General features: G+C 41.9%; 1 protein-coding gene across 5 annotated transcripts in view; it reads right to left on the bottom strand.

The window, feature by feature from the left end:
* Nucleotides 1–17,720, bottom strand: part of znf536 (zinc finger protein 536) — a 218,457-nt gene that overhangs the window by 67,312 nt on the left and 133,425 nt on the right. For all 5 annotated transcript variants that reach the window (XM_041945162.1, XM_041945077.1, XM_041945246.1 and 2 more), the window contains one exon: nt 6,367–6,525. In XM_041945162.1, the coding sequence (XP_041801096.1) occupies nt 6,367–6,525 (159 nt within the window). The remainder of the gene's footprint in view (nt 1–6,366; nt 6,526–17,720) is intronic.

Here is a 17,720-nt window from a genome sequence, read left to right as displayed (position 1 = left end):
TATGATAAAGAACAATATGATTCACTACAAGACTAACAGATCAAAGAGATTTATATTATGGTAAAAGAGGGGTGAATCTGTCGTGTAACATTTACATATATTTATTTATGCTGCACATCCATATTCATGAATATTCTTAATAATGGTATAACAGCAGCATTATTCTGAATTATTCCAGAAGTGGATCTTCCATTGGAATGATACTTATGTTGAAATAGAACACATCCTGCTAGCAATTATAATAGGCTTGGAGTCTGAGCCAGATTTGGATTCATTAAACAATGAACAGAGAGGGGAAAAATGCTAAGCTTGATTTTTTTTTTTTTTTTTTTTTTTTATATACATATAAAAAGTTCCCAGAGTAGAATTTCTGTTAAAGGGATAACAGTGACTGTGTGAAAAGAGAGGGGGATTGATGGAAAAAGAAATAAAAAGGGGTGATTGAAGTGTTTTGTGTGTACGCACATTTCTATATATACAGTATATGGCCATAAAATGTTTAGATTATACACATGGAAACCATTTTATAAAAGAAAAAAAGGCATTGTTACGCAAGGCTGGTTTGAATGATTTAAGTCGGGCGGTGTAGTAAATCATGGATATAATTAGCAAATGGCATACTGCTCAAGTAATTTATCATTATTTAGAGGGCACCATTCCAGAAAAAGACTCTGCGATCTGCAGACCTACTGCAGAGTTCTCAAATACAGGGCCACAAACATCAACTCAATACAATATTGATACAGGAGAGAATCGGATAGGAGGGTATACAAAAGAAAATTGAAGGTGGAAATGCTGAAGAGAGGAGAGAGAAAGAATAAAAGAGACAAAAAAAAGGGGAAGGGAGCGTGCAGAGAGACAGATAGCCCTGACTATAGATAGAAAGACAGTGATTTGATATCTTTTCTCTTACGCTAGAGTGGCTATGAGGCATAGAGTATATTTAAAATAAACCATACGAGATGAGCTTTTAACCCAATAAGTGCTTCTCCTGTGAGCTGCCGAACAGAGGCTCAGTGCTGATTTAATAAGGAAACGTCCCTGATGCAAATGATCATTCTCAATTCCTCTAACTGGACAAAATGATATTCTAGGAGCCAAATTAGACAGAAATTAGACTGATCTGATCTTTTTTTTTTTCATCCTCTGTCTTTTCTTCCCTTATAAAAGGTTGTTAATGTTCATGGGGGGAAAATAAAGAGTAATGTACCATCTACATATGTAAAATGAGAATGAAAAGCACAGAACGTTGTATGTTTGACACTCTCCTTTGATGTATATGGTCAGTTTAGACCAGTTTTGCATTAAAATTAAGCATTTAAATACATCTGGAGCGAGTGAGACGGACAACAAGTACGATTCTGCATCTACTTGTGTTTATGTATGTGTGTGCGCCATTTGGAATGTGTGTGAACACATGTTTATGCATGGTTGTAGGCCTGAGCCTGTGTGTATGTATGTGTGTGTTTGTGTCTTAGAGGGCCATTTGGACTGGCTAAGACATCTGCTCCATCATACGTCAGGGGCCTGGTGTGACATCTGGGGAATATACTGTATCCTGCCTTGCAACATTACACACAATTTACTGCTAAAGGTCATTATGTACCCGTTAATCCACTTTTAATTGATATCAGCGAAAACAGCACAACCTCCCAGCCACATGACAGATCACTGCCGCCACAAAACCAGAAAATTGCTATTTGGGAGTTAAAAATAGAACAATAAACTTTTTGCTGCTGTCCGTCTTGCCTTTGTTGAACTACTTTGGACATTTTGTTCCTGGCAATGTGAATGATAGAAGGCTCAGAAATGCACCACTGCAGGCTTCTTAGCTTTGACTTGGAAAAACTGGAGCTCATAAACATCTAAGTGACACCTTTGTGGCTATAAATCATCTTTGTCCCGATTGCTGTACTGGGATCTGCTCCTCCACAGTGTGTTTGCACTTCATGTTGCATGTACTGATTTCATCTGGCTTTGTGTGAATTGTGACAGTGCCATAGAAACAAGTAAAGCTAAATACCGCAAACCTGTACAGAGGGGCAATTAAAGTGGCTTAATAGATATGACATACTGGAAGATGAATTTCCATTTGGTCGGAAGGATGGAAAAAAACACCAGCTGGATGTTTCAGAGACTAAATAATGGATAGAAGCTGTTTTACATCTGTTATACGTATATCTCCTTAAGTGAGAGTTTAGTGGTGAATTGAGAATGCCTCTAACGCTGTCAACAGTTCAATTTTCCCAAAGGGCAAAGTAGCACCATAGGTGCACAGTATATGCACACAAGAACTTGAAATGTGTCCACTGGCCAAGGCTGGAATATTCCTTATTATTAATAAATGCCATTAATAGAAGTAAAGCATCAATGTCCATCTTTTAATCATTTCCTACTTCCTTATCCTGTCTGTGGCAGTCAGCTAAAAGCTACAATTCATTCCTAAAGAAGATGCAAATCTTTAAAAAAGCTCACAAATACCTAGTTTGTGCTGCAATTTTTGCCAAATGTTACTGGAACAGGAGTAAACAGTACATTTGCTGTGAATTAATACACATATGGTGCTCTGGTTAGTATTTACAGCAGCAGGATGGTATATGTGGGATTAACTCAAAATATATTACAAAAACTGTGCTCCTTATAATAAATTAACATGTCACCCAGGGCAACAGTGTGCCTCATTGATGTGTTTTTAATAGTGTTTAGACAACAATGGAGCTCTGTGCACAGAGGAATAAGATATATCAGGATTTGACTCCTTGGTAGTGGGATCAATTCATTCTTGGTTTTGGTCTTTTCATGGGATTTGTTGGCAATGAAAAATAATAGATTTAATATTGCCTTTAAGTAAGAGGTTAGTGGTGAGCTGAGCATGCTGCTAATTCTGGCAGGACTAACAGCTCAGCTGCCACAGAGGGGACAATCATACATGTGAAGTATATGCATGGACTTTGTATATCAGTGTGCACAAAATGGAAAATACAGTCAATTTAGTGTTATTGTATTGAAGAAACTGTATAATAGAGATAAGAAACGGAGGAAAAAAAATGAAAAAAGGGAGCCCTGAGAAAAAAAAAATCTATTAGGAGGGAGATACACGAAGAAAGAGGAATGGAGGGGTGAGAGGAATGGAGAGGGAGATCACAGGTCCCTCTTGATTCATCCTGATTACAAGGTTAGGTTAAGGTTAAGTGACATGGGCAAGTCCTGCCTCTCCCCTTTCTCTTCCTCCCTCTCTTTGTCTCCCCCTCTCCTCGTTTAAAGGTGAGCAGGGACTCTTATTGGTTATGCGGCCCTGCCTGAAGTTATGTGTGGCTATTGTCAAGAGCGAGGACCTTTTTATTTTTTACACACAGCTGCTTACTGCTAAATAGTGCCTTGTCCAGAAGGGGACAATCTGGGCCTCTAATTGCTGTCACTGAAGCCTAGATTCATTATGTGACTTTCCCATTAAAATGTGAGCATTAATTTGTATAATGAAATATCACCCTCTGCAGTGTGTTCATTAGCTGTGGCCCCACACTGTAGCACCACAGCCGCACAATGTTAGCTACCTAGAAAACTGTGGTTAATTTTGCTAATGGATATTTTCCCACTCACTGTTCAAGAGGAAATTAATACTGTAACATTAGCTCTTTAACTTTTGGAGAAATTTAAATTCACTTCATTCCTTTCAAGCTGGTGTTAGCCACTCATTAATCTCGGCGTTGTGTTGCACAATGCTGCCTCGACCGAAACTCTATTGTGTCACTCACATTGCATTAGGATGAAGGGGAGCTTGGCTGTCATCTGTGAATTTCTGCGCATTGTCACCAGAGCCCAGAGAGGATCTTTAGCCACTGTAAAAGTCATCTCGTAGATGTAATCAGGATGTCACAGTGGAGATGGTATGATTAGGTTATAGGGATGATTTAAAGGCCACATGTTGAGGATGCATCAAGCTGTTTTTCTCTACATGTGCAGAAGACGATGCGAAAGCCGTGTTTAGATAGGCCCACATCCAGAGATACATTCCACTCCAAAAAACAACATCCTTACTAACTTTTACCGCTTTTGCTCCTGAATGCAGACAGTTCAGGACTAAGCCTTTTATTTCATAGTATGTCTGAGATATGAATGGATAAGTGTGGGTGAAATGTGGATGAAATTAGATGGGCTCACTTGTCCGTGTGTGTTTTGCCAAATGATTTAAGGCCAGGCCTGGGTTGAGGTCTCTGCTTCCTCCATGATAAAATATGGCCCTCATGGGTATCCTTACTGTACTACTCAAAGCAGACATAACTCACCTCACTCAACACCCCGATAACAGATGCCCCCCAAAAACCACCGCCACCCCGGGCTGTGACCTGGATGCACTCTTTAACAAAGGGATTCTAATTATGTGAACAGACATATTAGAATTTTAAAGTACAAAGCTTTTACTCTCATTTCTTTCAAGATTTGAGGTACAATGTGTGTTTATTCTGTGTAGAAAAAGAACAAAAAGGAGGGAGGGTTGGACTCAAGAACATCTTGAGGAATTGAGGGGTAGAAATATTTGATAGACAGAAGGTAAAATTACTATAAGGCATGGTTTTCTCTGTATTTGTGTTCACATGATTGTGACACTGGCAAAAATCAATTCTATTTTCTAGAAAGCATAGTTTTAAGCTTTGTCAAATGTGACATTACTCACCATGATATATAATAAAAAACAATCTCAACCTGTTCTCATTCCCAGACCATCAAATTCCAACATTTTGTAACACCCTTTGGCACCCTTTAGGCAACCTTTAGTGTCCGGGCTTTCGACTGATCCTGTTGCTTACTCATTTCCTCCCTGCAAATGTTCAGTTATGGCATCACCACATGAATGGCCTGCACCTGATCAATGTACATTTTCACGACAATAATTTTAATTTTTGTTTCATTGCTTAAGTCAAAAAGGGAGCAAAAATGCAGAATGTCTCTGGTTAGGGAAGTGTTGGTAAGATGAGACATCTCGTTCCAGCTTCCAAACAAATGTGATGATTTTCTGCTTATTGCTCTCTCTGTCTTTATGTAGCGAGGTGGAAAGTTGGGGTGTGGGAGGGTGGTGCGCTGGTATGCTGCCTAACCCCTAACCATGCCTCAACCAGATTTATTTTCCATATGCACATCTTTCCCCACCTTAACCACAGATTGGAAGGTCTCCAAATATTTAAATTCACTCTCTCCAGTTAAGGAACACAAAGTATATGTGAGAGCAACTCAGAGGTGGGAAATCACCTTACAAACTAGCTAGAACCAGGCGTCCTTGTTGTAAGGTGACCCCCGCGTGGTCTAATTGTGACTTTAACCTGGATAGTCAGTGGGGCGTTTGTACCTTGCAGAGGGTTTGAACCCTGGCTACTGTCCACAGTCCACATCATTACTCTGACTGCAGCCGTAACCTCTCACTAACAACCAGCGGACAGACTGTCACAGAAGCGCCTGAGCCCGGCTTGCTGAGATGTATGGGCAGAGCTCAGAGGGTTAGGATGCTTGACTGAAAAATAAAGCTAAATCTATTAGACACATCCTCTCACGCATATCCCTAAACTGTGGACAGGCCGGCTTTGTTTTGGCTTGAAAGTTATTGAGAGTTAGCGAGTGTGAAATTGCCCTCTGAGTGATGTCATCGGAGGACACTGAACCCTTGTTGTGTTAATTAGAGCTCAATGAAATGATGTGTATGAAGAAACAGAATAATAACAGCCTTAAGCTTCAATGAGGGACATTGTTAGGAAACACGTATTCCTACATGTAAATAGTTCATTCATTTGTCTTTATGTCAACTTGAAGAAAATGCAGTACGGTCAGACATCTGATCAAGACTGCAGAGAAAATATCTGTGGACTAAACAGGATAATGATTGAGGTGAGAATTACAGTATGTGTCACTGATGAACTGGGATCACTGGGTTCTTATGGTACCACTTATTTTCAGGACATTGCGATACTGTGATTTGGAAACTGTGACCATCTGTGCACTTACGATGGAGGTAGTTTGTACTGTAAGTAGGTTTCTCTTTCTTTCTTTCTTTCTTTCTCTTTTCTTATCTTGGCATTTCTCTTAACATACTCTGTTTTAGTCTGGGAGACAGAGGGATCCCAGAGACAACAAATGCAGCATCTAGTGTAAAACTAATATCCAATCAATTAATTTGCATCGTATCCATCATATCAGAAGCAGCTAGACTCCAATACCTGATTAGACCAGTATTCATAAACCAATATGTCAGGCTAACCCCAGAAGGAATGTCAGTACAAGTAGTGAAGTAAATTTTGCATGAAGCACAATAAATGTTTAATTGCCTGAGAAATGCAATCTATGAACTGCAGACGTGATATCTGTGGATGTACTGACCTGTGTGTATCCGCAGATGGACTTTGAGATGATGGGAGGTGCGGAAGGACTTGCCACAGTAGGGGCAATCCTTGGAGGACGAGCCCAGGCTCCGCTCACGATGCTGGGACAGAGACGGCTGAATGCTCCCCGCTGCCTTCCCCAAGTCCTCCCCAACATCTGGAGCACACACAGAGACGGCACAAGGAGGGAGAGACAAATGGAAGGTGTGTTGAGTGCCACTTCAAACCAGCCCTCCACACATTACAACACGTCCCCCCCCCCCTTTCCTTCTCCTCTGTCTGTCTCTCATTGTCCCTCGTTTCCCTTGCTCAAATGTGCGAACGCCACACAAAGTCAAACGCATCAAACGGGTTCACGGGCCGCGCTATTTTCCTCCCTGACAGAACGCTGACAGTTCATAAGCTTTTCAGTTTCTTTAGAAACACCATAGTCCTGAGATACACCCCCCCCCCCGACTCAAACACACACACCCTCAACACCACCGCCGCCTCTCCTTTCTCCTCCTGTTTTTCTTTTTTATCCTCTCTATCATCGTCATTCCTATTAAGCATATGCTGGATTGCAGTGAAAATTAACAATGCAAAATAAGACAGAAAGAAGAAAAAAGAGAGAGATACATTTGGCTATGTCAGCATCGCAGGATCTCCTCGCATCTCTTCCTGCGACCCGATTTTGACAGGTAGCTGTCAGAGATATGATAGGGTGATAACGGTTTTGACCCCGCCCTCTGCCGCTTCCTCCGCACGCCAAAAAACGATGATGCACAGTTTAGTGCAACAGCAGTCTGTTATCAACACAATCACCTCCTGAATATGAATCTAAAATGACTGACGACGAGCTGGGAATGTGTTGACAGCAGCATAATCTGAGGTGAAGGTGTCATCATCAGATTGTACACAGTGGCCTTGTTGTACGGATGGTTAAAAGCCTGTGATGTGCTGACAGTCATGAGTGCAGAATTTAAAGGCCTGAGCAACACAGTTAAGTTCAAAACACAGGGGGGAAAACAACTTGAAAGAAACAAAAAGGAATACACAACAGATGCTTGATATGTCTTGTATCTTGTAGCTGTTAAATTAAAAATATCTGTACCAGTTCCAATAGCATTTGATGGACGTCACTGTGCAGGAGGTTCAACATCAACCCACACAACGCAGATCTGTTTGTTTTTTGCTTCTTTTTCTGTGCAGGCTGCCATATCTATATCAGCATTAATTCATCTGAGCGTACTGGTAGGCAAGGAGCTCGCCAGCGTGAGAAGTTATGAACTTTGAAATCGTCGGTAACGTCGACTCTGATCTCTTCTTTGCTGAGGTGAAAGAAAAGAAATGCACAGGCTCACAGATGCACAGAGGAAATATAGCCATGGCTGATTTGGTCTGTGGTAGTCATGGCTATGTTTCATCATAAACACACACAGACAGAGTCTATGGCCTCTATGGTTAAAAAAAAAAAGCATGTCACTGTGCATGTGACCCAAAGAAGCACAAATAGAGTTAAAAATGTTATTTATTTTCTAATCTGGCACATGATTTGGTATGTGCGTGGGGAGGAGGGGGGGAAGCCAGAAAGAAAGAAGAAGAATCAAAATCGAGCAACCCACTTAGGCAACCATGCCGCACAATAAGGAACATTTTTTAACAGTAGCCTAATCTTTTCTTTTCTGTCGCCCCCCTCCCCGCCCCGTTCCACCCCTCCTCTGTCGGGGAGTCAAATAAGGTTTACAGAATGGAAAGACCCAAGTCAGCAAGTCCTCTTCCACACTGACACTAAACACACAACTCCATTCAGCAACGCTGCTATCAGGCTGAAGGCTATTTATCACAACTGAAACTGAAAGGCAACCTAAATGTAAGTCTGTGACAATACTCAGATACTAAATACCAGCTGCCTCTGCTCGGGCTGGGAACTGTGTGGTTTCATTCTGTGTACTGGTGAGGAGAAAGAAGCCGGGAGACAGCTAGGTTTTAAAAGCAGATGTTAAACTGTGGGTCTTGGTTTAAAGTTGTCTTGCGTTTAACGTCATTTTACACAAGATGTGATGGTAGACAGGGAAGTGGAAAGAGATGACTGAGAAAAACAAATCTTATACAGAGGGGCATTAAACATGGTTGTCTATTATTTGCACATGTATAATATAGAGACTGAGGACTGGCCCTGCACAAATGAAATTTAAATCACAGCTAATAAAATTTGTACATTTGCTCAAATGTAACATTGAAAATTGCACTGTGTTTCTTTATATGTCCTTTAATCCACTTAAAAACTGCAACATTTTCAAGCAAATTCTGTATATCATGATGCCTCTTGTGGCCTGGATGACACAACATATTGCATAGCTTGATGCAAATTGTACTAAACACAAATTGTATGTAAAATATCACAGGTGAAAATATAATTTTCTGCATAATTTCAGTACTGTGTGAGCACATCAGCTGCGCCCCCACTCTATTCTTTTGCATTTTCATTTGAATGCATTTAAGAGATGGCCTGGAGACAGAAAATAAATAAATAAAATCGAGTACAATTCCCCCAGTGCTTGGTCCAGGACTGCACCATACTGTAGCCATAGTCGCCTCCTCATAAACATATTTCGAGCGGTCTACTGTACAGATCCCTTTTTGGCAAAGATTCCCCAGATCGTGTAACAGACAGTGGCCCACCTGCCCACCCCAGATGGGGCTAAAATTAAAAAATCCAAAACACAGATTAGAAGCAGGACAAACACCAGACCACACTTCCAAACAGTCAGCGCGCACACACACACACACAAGCTCTGCATGTCTGTCTCTCTCTGTCACACACACACACACACACACACACACACACACACACACACACACACACGTCCTTGTGTGTCAGGGTTAATAGTGCTCCTGTAAGAGGAAGACACACTACTGAGAGGATAAGAGTGTGCTCTCCTGGCATATAACAGCCCTTCAATAATAAATGGGCCTCACACATTCATACGCACACACACACACACACACACACACACACACACACACACACACACACACATACACACTACAAAGAAAGGTAAAACAGAACTTTGGGTGTACTTCCTTGCTCGCCTCCTGAGTGTGCATGCATGCAATGCGAGTGCATGCACACGCGCACCCACAGGTACGCACACGTCTGAGAATGCACGTCACTAGCTGGGTGTCCAGCATGCCTGTCTTTAATCAGTTGACTGATCCGCAGCTTTTAATGCGGCTGTTCCAATTACTGTAAAAGTCATCCTGCTCCATATAACCACAAATATTGACACTTTATTGCACAACACATTTATGACATTTTGAAGGTCACCCCGTATATTAGGCATCATCGTTCACAGCTGGGTGTGTGATGTGGGGAGAGACTCGATCGCTTGTTGACACCCAGCTGTAACTATCCTCCGAGTATTGATTTTCGTTCCCCATCTTTCATCTTTTTTTTTTTCATGCAAAGAAGATTCACTGTAGGACGTGCAACATTAAAGTGATTGTAACAGGTGAGCCTTTGGCTTTTTCTGCTAGAGCCTGTAAAGACGAGCTACTATTACGCTTTCACTTCGCTCACACAATTAAACAACCTGACATTTTTGTTCTTAAATTCAGGATCTTTAAATTTGAACATTTGGCCCAGAATTATGCATTCAAAAAGAGAAAAAACTGACACCAGGCCATCATTTACGACACAAAAAAATACATATAAAAATTGTTGATGGCTGGCAGGTTTGCCTTAAACTGAAGAAATGTTTCACAAAAATATACATCAAATTAGACAAATTACTGAAACATACAGAGAAAGCAAAGGAAAAAGATGTTCCCCAGTGTTTGACTTTAACTGTGGTCTTCATTATATCACAGGGAAAAAAACTGTGGAGTATCATTTGATTTTTAATATTTGATAAAAGACGCCTATTTACACACCAATGCTAAATTTGTTGCGAGTGTCAAAGGCCGCCGCTGAGCTGACGTGTTTTATTTCAGCCAAACCTCATATTGTGGCATTAATCCAGCAGAAAGATCATCATTCATATCAGAATAAAATCACCAAAGAATACCTTTTAATTAAACATTGAAGGCACCACAACTCCTTTTTTCCCCAATCCTCCCATCAGACTCAAACATCCAAACAGTTTTACACCATCGTCTATGAAGCTCACCTCTACCCCGGGATGAAACATGACATGCGCAGAACTATGACTGCTAGTACAAGAATATCACAGAAGGAAAAAAAAAAAAAAGAGAAATACATGTATAATTCAGCTATATCTGATCTGAGACCAGCTCCTCTCCCCTCTGCCTTTACTGGTGTCACGGCAGCGTAATGGAACATGCCAGAACAAAGGCTCTGAGATCAGATTGGAGCAGAGTTGAGCAGGCCATCTGGGAGGCAGGCTGAGTATCAGTCACTCTGCCTGCTGTCTGCTGCACTCACACTCCCCTCTGAGAAACTGTGTGCGAAAGTGCAACTGTGTGTGTAAGTGTGTGTGCGTGTGTGTGTGTGTGTGAGACACCTCACTCCCTTCCGACCGCACGTCACCAGGATCTTGCAACGGATCGACCGATGCATCCACCACGGGGATACGCCACCAGGGCAGCCTCCACGACTGACTGACAAATATATAAATTGATAAGGATCTTTGTGTGTGTGTGTGTGTGTGTGTGTGTGTGTGTGTGCGCGTCTGTGTTCATGCCGGTACCCCTGGGATAGGGCACGCTGCCTACTCCTTTACAGCAACCACACCCAGTTTGGAGGACAAAAAAAAAAAAAAAAAAAAAAATCATCAACAACAGCAAAAATAAACAGCAAAGCCAATGATTGTTTGTGCGTACGGTGCCGGGGGTGCGGCTTGGTGGGGGGAGGGGTTTTGCCAGTTCCTTAATGGTGCTCTTTCAATCACACTTTGCACTCTAAACGTTCTGTGGTTTTGATTAGTATGATATCACTTTCAGGAAATAAAACTGGGGGGGAAAAAGCACATCAGTCATAAAAACACAAGATGTTTTGCTTCTTGCTCGGCCATTATTCTAATGCCTCACGTGACTCCCGTCGAAGCCCGCCGGCCTCTCCCCATAGCCAAATAACTGGGGGTAGGGGGAGGGAGGGGGTGATTGACGGAAACAGTTTGAAAAGGGGAAAGATATTAAGAGAGATTGGGTGAGAGGGAGGGAGGGAGGGGAAAGAGAGAAAGAGTAAAATGTGATGACATCATTTGAAAGGCATTAGGCTTTTAAAAATGCGCCCGGGGGGACTTGATTTCCTTACACCAGAGCAACACAACACCATCCGGCCTGATGCTCGCTTGCTCTCCCTCTCTCTCCCTCCCTCTCTCCCTCTCTCTCTCTCTCTCTCTCTCTCATACACACACACACACTCACACACACCACCTCCCAGCACCCCCTTCCCCTCTCATTCTTTTTTTGATTTGGACCACTGCCATCTTTGTGAGCGTCTGGTTCATGCGAGTTAATCAATTTGAGGTTTAGTTACACTGCTGATGCTAGCATTCCAGCCACTGCTAAAACGTAATCTGAACTCGCAGAATTTATTAACCAAACACCAATTATCATTAAACACCACTGCATTATCCCCCTCCTTTTACTACCTGACAAGGACTACTTAATGAAATTTTAGATTAAAGTTATTTGGTCCATGATTTATGGGCATTGAGAAAGTCCTAATGCAAGGCTCTTTTAGTGTGCAGATGCTTTTGTTTTTTTTTATTTTTTTCATTTTCAATATTTTTTTCAAAGTGGGTACACCAGGGATCTGAGAAGTCTCTGAGGGATTACAACAACCAGGTCTAGACCAAGAAGAACAAGCAGAAGAAAGGAGGGGGAACCAGAAAAGAGCAACTGTGCTCCAAATTCTACGCAGCGTCCTCACCTCGTACATGTTGTTTTACGACTGACCCCAGCGAGCAACAGAAAGAAGACCAAAGACTGAATAAATCGTGAAAAAAAATCAAAATGAAAGAAAAGCGAGTTGTTGTTTACCCGCGCAATGTTTGTGAGATGAAAACAGCAGCAGAATGTGTTACATATAAGGCGGTGGGGTAAACAGGGGCACCAGATGTTCTTTGATGTTAATAATGGCATTTATTATTAATATTAATTAGATCGCATTCAGCAATACATTTGGGCCATTTCCAAGTCAATTAAGCAAAATGGCATTCGGGAGATGTTGAAACGACATTTTAAGGCAGGTGCTCAGCAGTCCCCTATTAAAACATTTTTGCAGCTCCTGAAAAACAACCCATTTTGAGGCAGATTTTATTTATTTTCTCTTTGTTTACTCTTCATCTGTATTTTTCTCTCCTGTTGTGAACACTACAGTTGCGACCGTATCTCAAAAAAAACATATTGAGGATCGGTTCTAGATTTAGCACACATTATCTAATTAAAATATACAGTATGTGCTGATTCTGACAATGCACACGTGTTGTGTCCACGCCTGAGCAAATATGTCAACCCGGACTGATGGGTGTTAATCCAGATATGAAATCATGATTATGGCCATCATGATGACAATAAAAAAAAATCATCTCCATGCAGGGTGTGCAATCCTGCAACAACCCCACACAAATTCACTTTTAGCACCAAATATTACCAGGACACAAGGTTCCTGGTGCTGTTGTTACCAGCAGATACCAGTTCTACCAAATCTAATTAGACAACGCAAGCCAGAGGCCACACACCAGGGGGTGTCTTGTCTATATAATCTAAATAATCCCTGGCTATATGTGTAAGGATAAAAAACACACCCGTTCTAAAGCTCTATTCAGTTTAATCTACACCTCTGAATAGCGTCCTGCCACACCTCTCGGACCCAGTGTGTGTTTATGTGTGTGTGTTTGTGCGCTCATAGCCCTGCTTTTGGCAGCAGGCCCTTTTTTTTTCAAAGCTGGTGGAGGCAGCAGCCTTACAATGGTACATTAACAATCTGTGCGTTCATTTATCAGTGTGTGTGATTTGGACTCTCCGTTCATGGCGCGCTGCACTTTTCATGGCTGAAAATTAATGAACAAGCCTCCCCTCGCAACAAACATGCACCTGTGCTGCAGAGATGCTAATCACAAACATTTATATTTATTAGTGAACGCCCGCACTAAAACTGGAGTTGTGGAGGAGGAAAAAAAAAAAGAAGAGAGGATGAGAGGAAAAACAGGAGGAGGGGAAATAGTTCCCTTTTTCAACCTGGGTAATGAAAGGGTAGCGGTTTCCATTGTGCAGAATTGTGTTAAAGCTATTTGTTTGAAGCACTTTCTTGAATGACGGGGGTGTGGAAGTTCAGGGTATCTATTCAGGGAGTGATCTTCATGCTGTGAAGATTTTTCCTCCAGAACTATCGGGTGAAGGGCATTGCTGCCAAAGAAAAAAAAAACAACACTTTTCTCAAATGCAGCCTAAATACTAGCTGATGCCTTACAGACTCTGGAGAATTAATTTCCTTTGTGAAGATTCAAAACCTGAGTTCCTATCACCATACAGGTGGACATGATGGACAGTCGCGACCAATGTCTCTTCTGCTTTTCATTGCCTACTTCTTTTTTCTCCATTTCTTTCTTTCTACTTCTTTCACTCTCATTTCTCCCTGCATCCCTCTCTCTCCCCTCCTCCTCCCCCCTCCCACACTGACAGAAGGTGGCTCTCTCTCTCAGTAAAGGCTATGCCTCTGCCCAGCTAGGGGAAGAGGAATGGTGCCATAAGTTTCTCCCTGGCACTGGCCCACCTTTGTTTTCCCCCCTCCTCAAGTCTGTTTCAGGCTTCAAAGAGCATTGGAAAAAGACATACACACACACACACACACACACAGAAACACACGCACATACAAATGTCTGAGGGAGCACTGATGTCTCACTAACTTTATCATTCTAGCAGGGTGATCATAGTCCCGTTGAGAGGCTGTGGATGATGCTTGAGGGTGTATGACTGTGTGTGTGTGTGTGTGTGTGTGTGTGTGTGCGTGTGTTTATGTGTGTGATGTCCACCACTGTCTGCATGTATGCATGAGAGCACAAAAGGCAGATGGGGACAGAGGTGGGTGTCTTTTAGGACATGAAGACAAGAGCAATTACTAATGTGTTTGTCTGTGTGTATACAAACGCACAGACAAACACATTAGGGTGCACTTGCCAATGTGTGTGTGTGTGTCTTTGTAAGTGTGTGTGTGTGTGCGTGTGTGTAGTGCTATAATAATCAGGGTGTATATTCATCATGCCCCCTCTCAGTCTGTGTTGGCAGGAAGTGGTGTGGTTACCATTAGTGAAGGATGACTAGGTCGCTGTCTCTTTTACTGGGATGCTGCTGGCTTTCTATGGATATAGAAACGCAAGAAAATGAAAGGAAAGGATTTCTGACAAGAAAGAGGAAAGGTGAAAAAAGAGAGGGAAGAAATGAAAGAAAGGGGAAAGGTAGAAAGGACATTACAGGATATTGGGAAAGGAAAGGAGGAGAAATCGAGAGAAAAGAAACTAAAGCAAACAAACCAATGGGAAATAAAAAAGGGATGAAATAAAATGAAATCAATGGAAAATTATGCAAATATTAGAAAAGAGGCGTAAGAAGAAAGGAAACAGATGACAGGACATGGATATGACAGGATAGTGGCCTACTGGGAAAGAAGAAAAGAGGAATTTAGACAAATGTAAAAAGTTTAGACTAAAGAAGAGAATAACTGAGAAGGTGAGGAAGGAAGAAATGGAAAAAAAAGGAAGAGGACAAAAGGGTATGGCAGGATATTGGGAAAGAAAAGGAAGTACAAGATAAGAAAAGGAAACAAACCAAAGGAAAAGAAATGAACAAATTAAATGAAACAAGGAAATAGAAGGAGGCAATACCAATATACAAGAAAACATAAACAATTAGAAGAAAGGTGAAGAGATGAGGACATGAGAAAAGAGGAGAGGGAGGAAAGAGACAAAGGAAATAGGAAATGACAAGAAAGGAAAATGGAACAAGCACAGGTCATACTGCCAAATCCTCTCCAGCTACTGTACACACAGCAAGATGACAACTTAAGACGACAACCGCTCTGTTGCACTGCCCCTTTAACACTAAATAAAGTAGAACTCCTCCCTAAGCCATCATTGATTTCCTATTCATTCCCCTGCATGCTAAATCAACAGCAAGCACAATGGGCCAATCATCAAACTCAGCGACAGTACCACCACTTCCATCCCACCCTCAATCCACCTGGCACTGGTTGGAGTCTATACTGTACGTGGCATCGATGCTCTGCACACCGCAGCCATTAGTGGCGTTATTCTTCATCAATGAAAATGAATCAATTAAGCCTCATTAAGGGTGCATATTAAGGTGGAGTAATTATCGGGTGGGGAATGTACAGTGATCAATAGCTCGGGAGCATAAATGTGCACTTAAAGACATATATTACCACAAGGGGCTATGAACACTTTTAACAAGGCCACTGTGGAGAGGGAGCTAAAGTGGGTAAATCTGCTTCACGCCATGCATACATACTGTGTGTTTGTGTGCGTGTGTCTGTTTGTGTGTGTGTGGGTGAGGGAGAGAGACTATCGCTCCTACCATAGCCTGGTCAGGCAGTAAATCCAGAAACCAAGGACGTGTCCCGTTTTACTCTTCTATGAACTTGTCCAGTGTCTCGGAAAATGAAATAAAAAGATTTATACTGTAGCTGCAAACATCCTGCCGGTGTGTGTGTGTGTGTGTGTGTGTGTGTGCGTGTGTGTGTGTGTGTCTCTGTGTATGGACATGAGACAATGACCACAAGAGATAGAGCCACACTTTAAGAATAAATGAGAAAAAAAGCCCCAATTTAAGCGAGGGGAGGGGAGTTTTTAAATGCTAGAGGCCTTCACCCTCTGGCCACCCGCACACACACACACACACGCACATTTACATGCACAAAGCAACATGCACACACGCACAATCCCATGCATAACGCCTATTAAAGAGCACGCTCTGTCCCAGTCGCATAATTTTAATTTGTTATGAAGGTCATTGACAGCAAGTAATAATCACCATTGGGGATCTAACAATTTGCCATTTCAGAACATTGAGGCACTGATGACTCAACTATTAATAGACTGAAGCCCCCCACCCCACCCTCGCCCCCCTGCCTCTACACCCCCTGTCCTCTTAAATGACTAAAAACTATTCCACTATTTTTTTACACTCATACCCCATATGCACACACACACACACACACACACACACACGCAGCCTAAAAAAGCCGATATGTCTTTATCCCATTTATCTCTTTTTTTGTTTTTGTGGAGGGATGTATGAAATTTGGAGGCAAATTAATGGGAAGCCTGAAAGAAGCCCACCGATGGGGCATCTCCAGGAGAGGGAACTGCATTGTAAAAAAGTAAATCAGACAGCTTTTTAATTCTCCTTTCTGTGTCTTACTTCATGCCTTTACAGCGACGTCTTGCGTGGAGAAAACGGCAGGGCTGCCTACACTGAGCTGATGAATTGTTAAGCATTTTTTTCCCCCTTTTTTAAAAACAAACATGCAGAGAGACACAATGACAAGTTTCATTCTAGACCAACTCATTTATTCTCTGCTTTAGCATCACCCAAGCCATTCAGACATATGTGTCTGGCGTTTGTCGCCAAACAAATAAGTCCGAGCTTAAGCTATTTTTATCAAGCACGAGAGCGTTTGTTCTTTTTAAGTGATCGTCAGTGTTTGGGGCGAATAGAATGGGAGTTGGAATCCTTTATCTTTCAGAGGCTCAACAACTCAAGACTAATTACAAATTAATCTGGATCTGGATATCTGCAATGAGAGGGCCCTAATAAGAACTTGTGGTGTGCTAAGAGGAACTATCTGTTATATATTTATAGGGGAGCTCAACGCATGGAGAGGGAGAGGCAGGCCGGAGATGGAGGCGGCCAAAACCCAAATAAGAGAGTAGCACATAATTGCCTGCTTTCTATATCCAAGCAGCCACATCAAGGCTGAGGATTGTGGATATTAATAATTGATCATTAGCTTGATAGGACAGAGCGCGCTCAAGTTTTTAGTGGTGGAAGTTTGATGGCTGTTTTAGGTCTCTCCTCGGGGTCTCAAGCACTGTCGCTGTACTCGTGGAGAAGGTCAAGCGGGTCCATTCTTTTAAATGGAACGCAGCTGACCTTAACATGAGAGGTCAAATCAGTATAAGCTGTTGTCCAGTTGTTCAGCCGCTTTGCGATTTCTCTTGAAAGTTTTATAAGATCCTGCAGTTATATTTTAGCAATAAAAATCTACATGATGAATCCAGATCCTGAATGGATTTGTGTGTTGGCCATGTAGTGGCAAACACACCAAACACACAGCAGTTATTCCCATTATTCTTTATTACAGCCTTTTACTTATGGAGTTTATCT

The sequence above is a fragment of the Chelmon rostratus genome, chromosome 1, assembly GCF_017976325.1.
Source record: "Chelmon rostratus isolate fCheRos1 chromosome 1, fCheRos1.pri, whole genome shotgun sequence".
NCBI lineage: Eukaryota > Metazoa > Chordata > Actinopteri > Chaetodontiformes > Chaetodontidae > Chelmon > Chelmon rostratus.
Note: the sequence above shows the minus strand (reverse complement) of the source record. Positions and strands in the feature narration are given on the sequence as shown.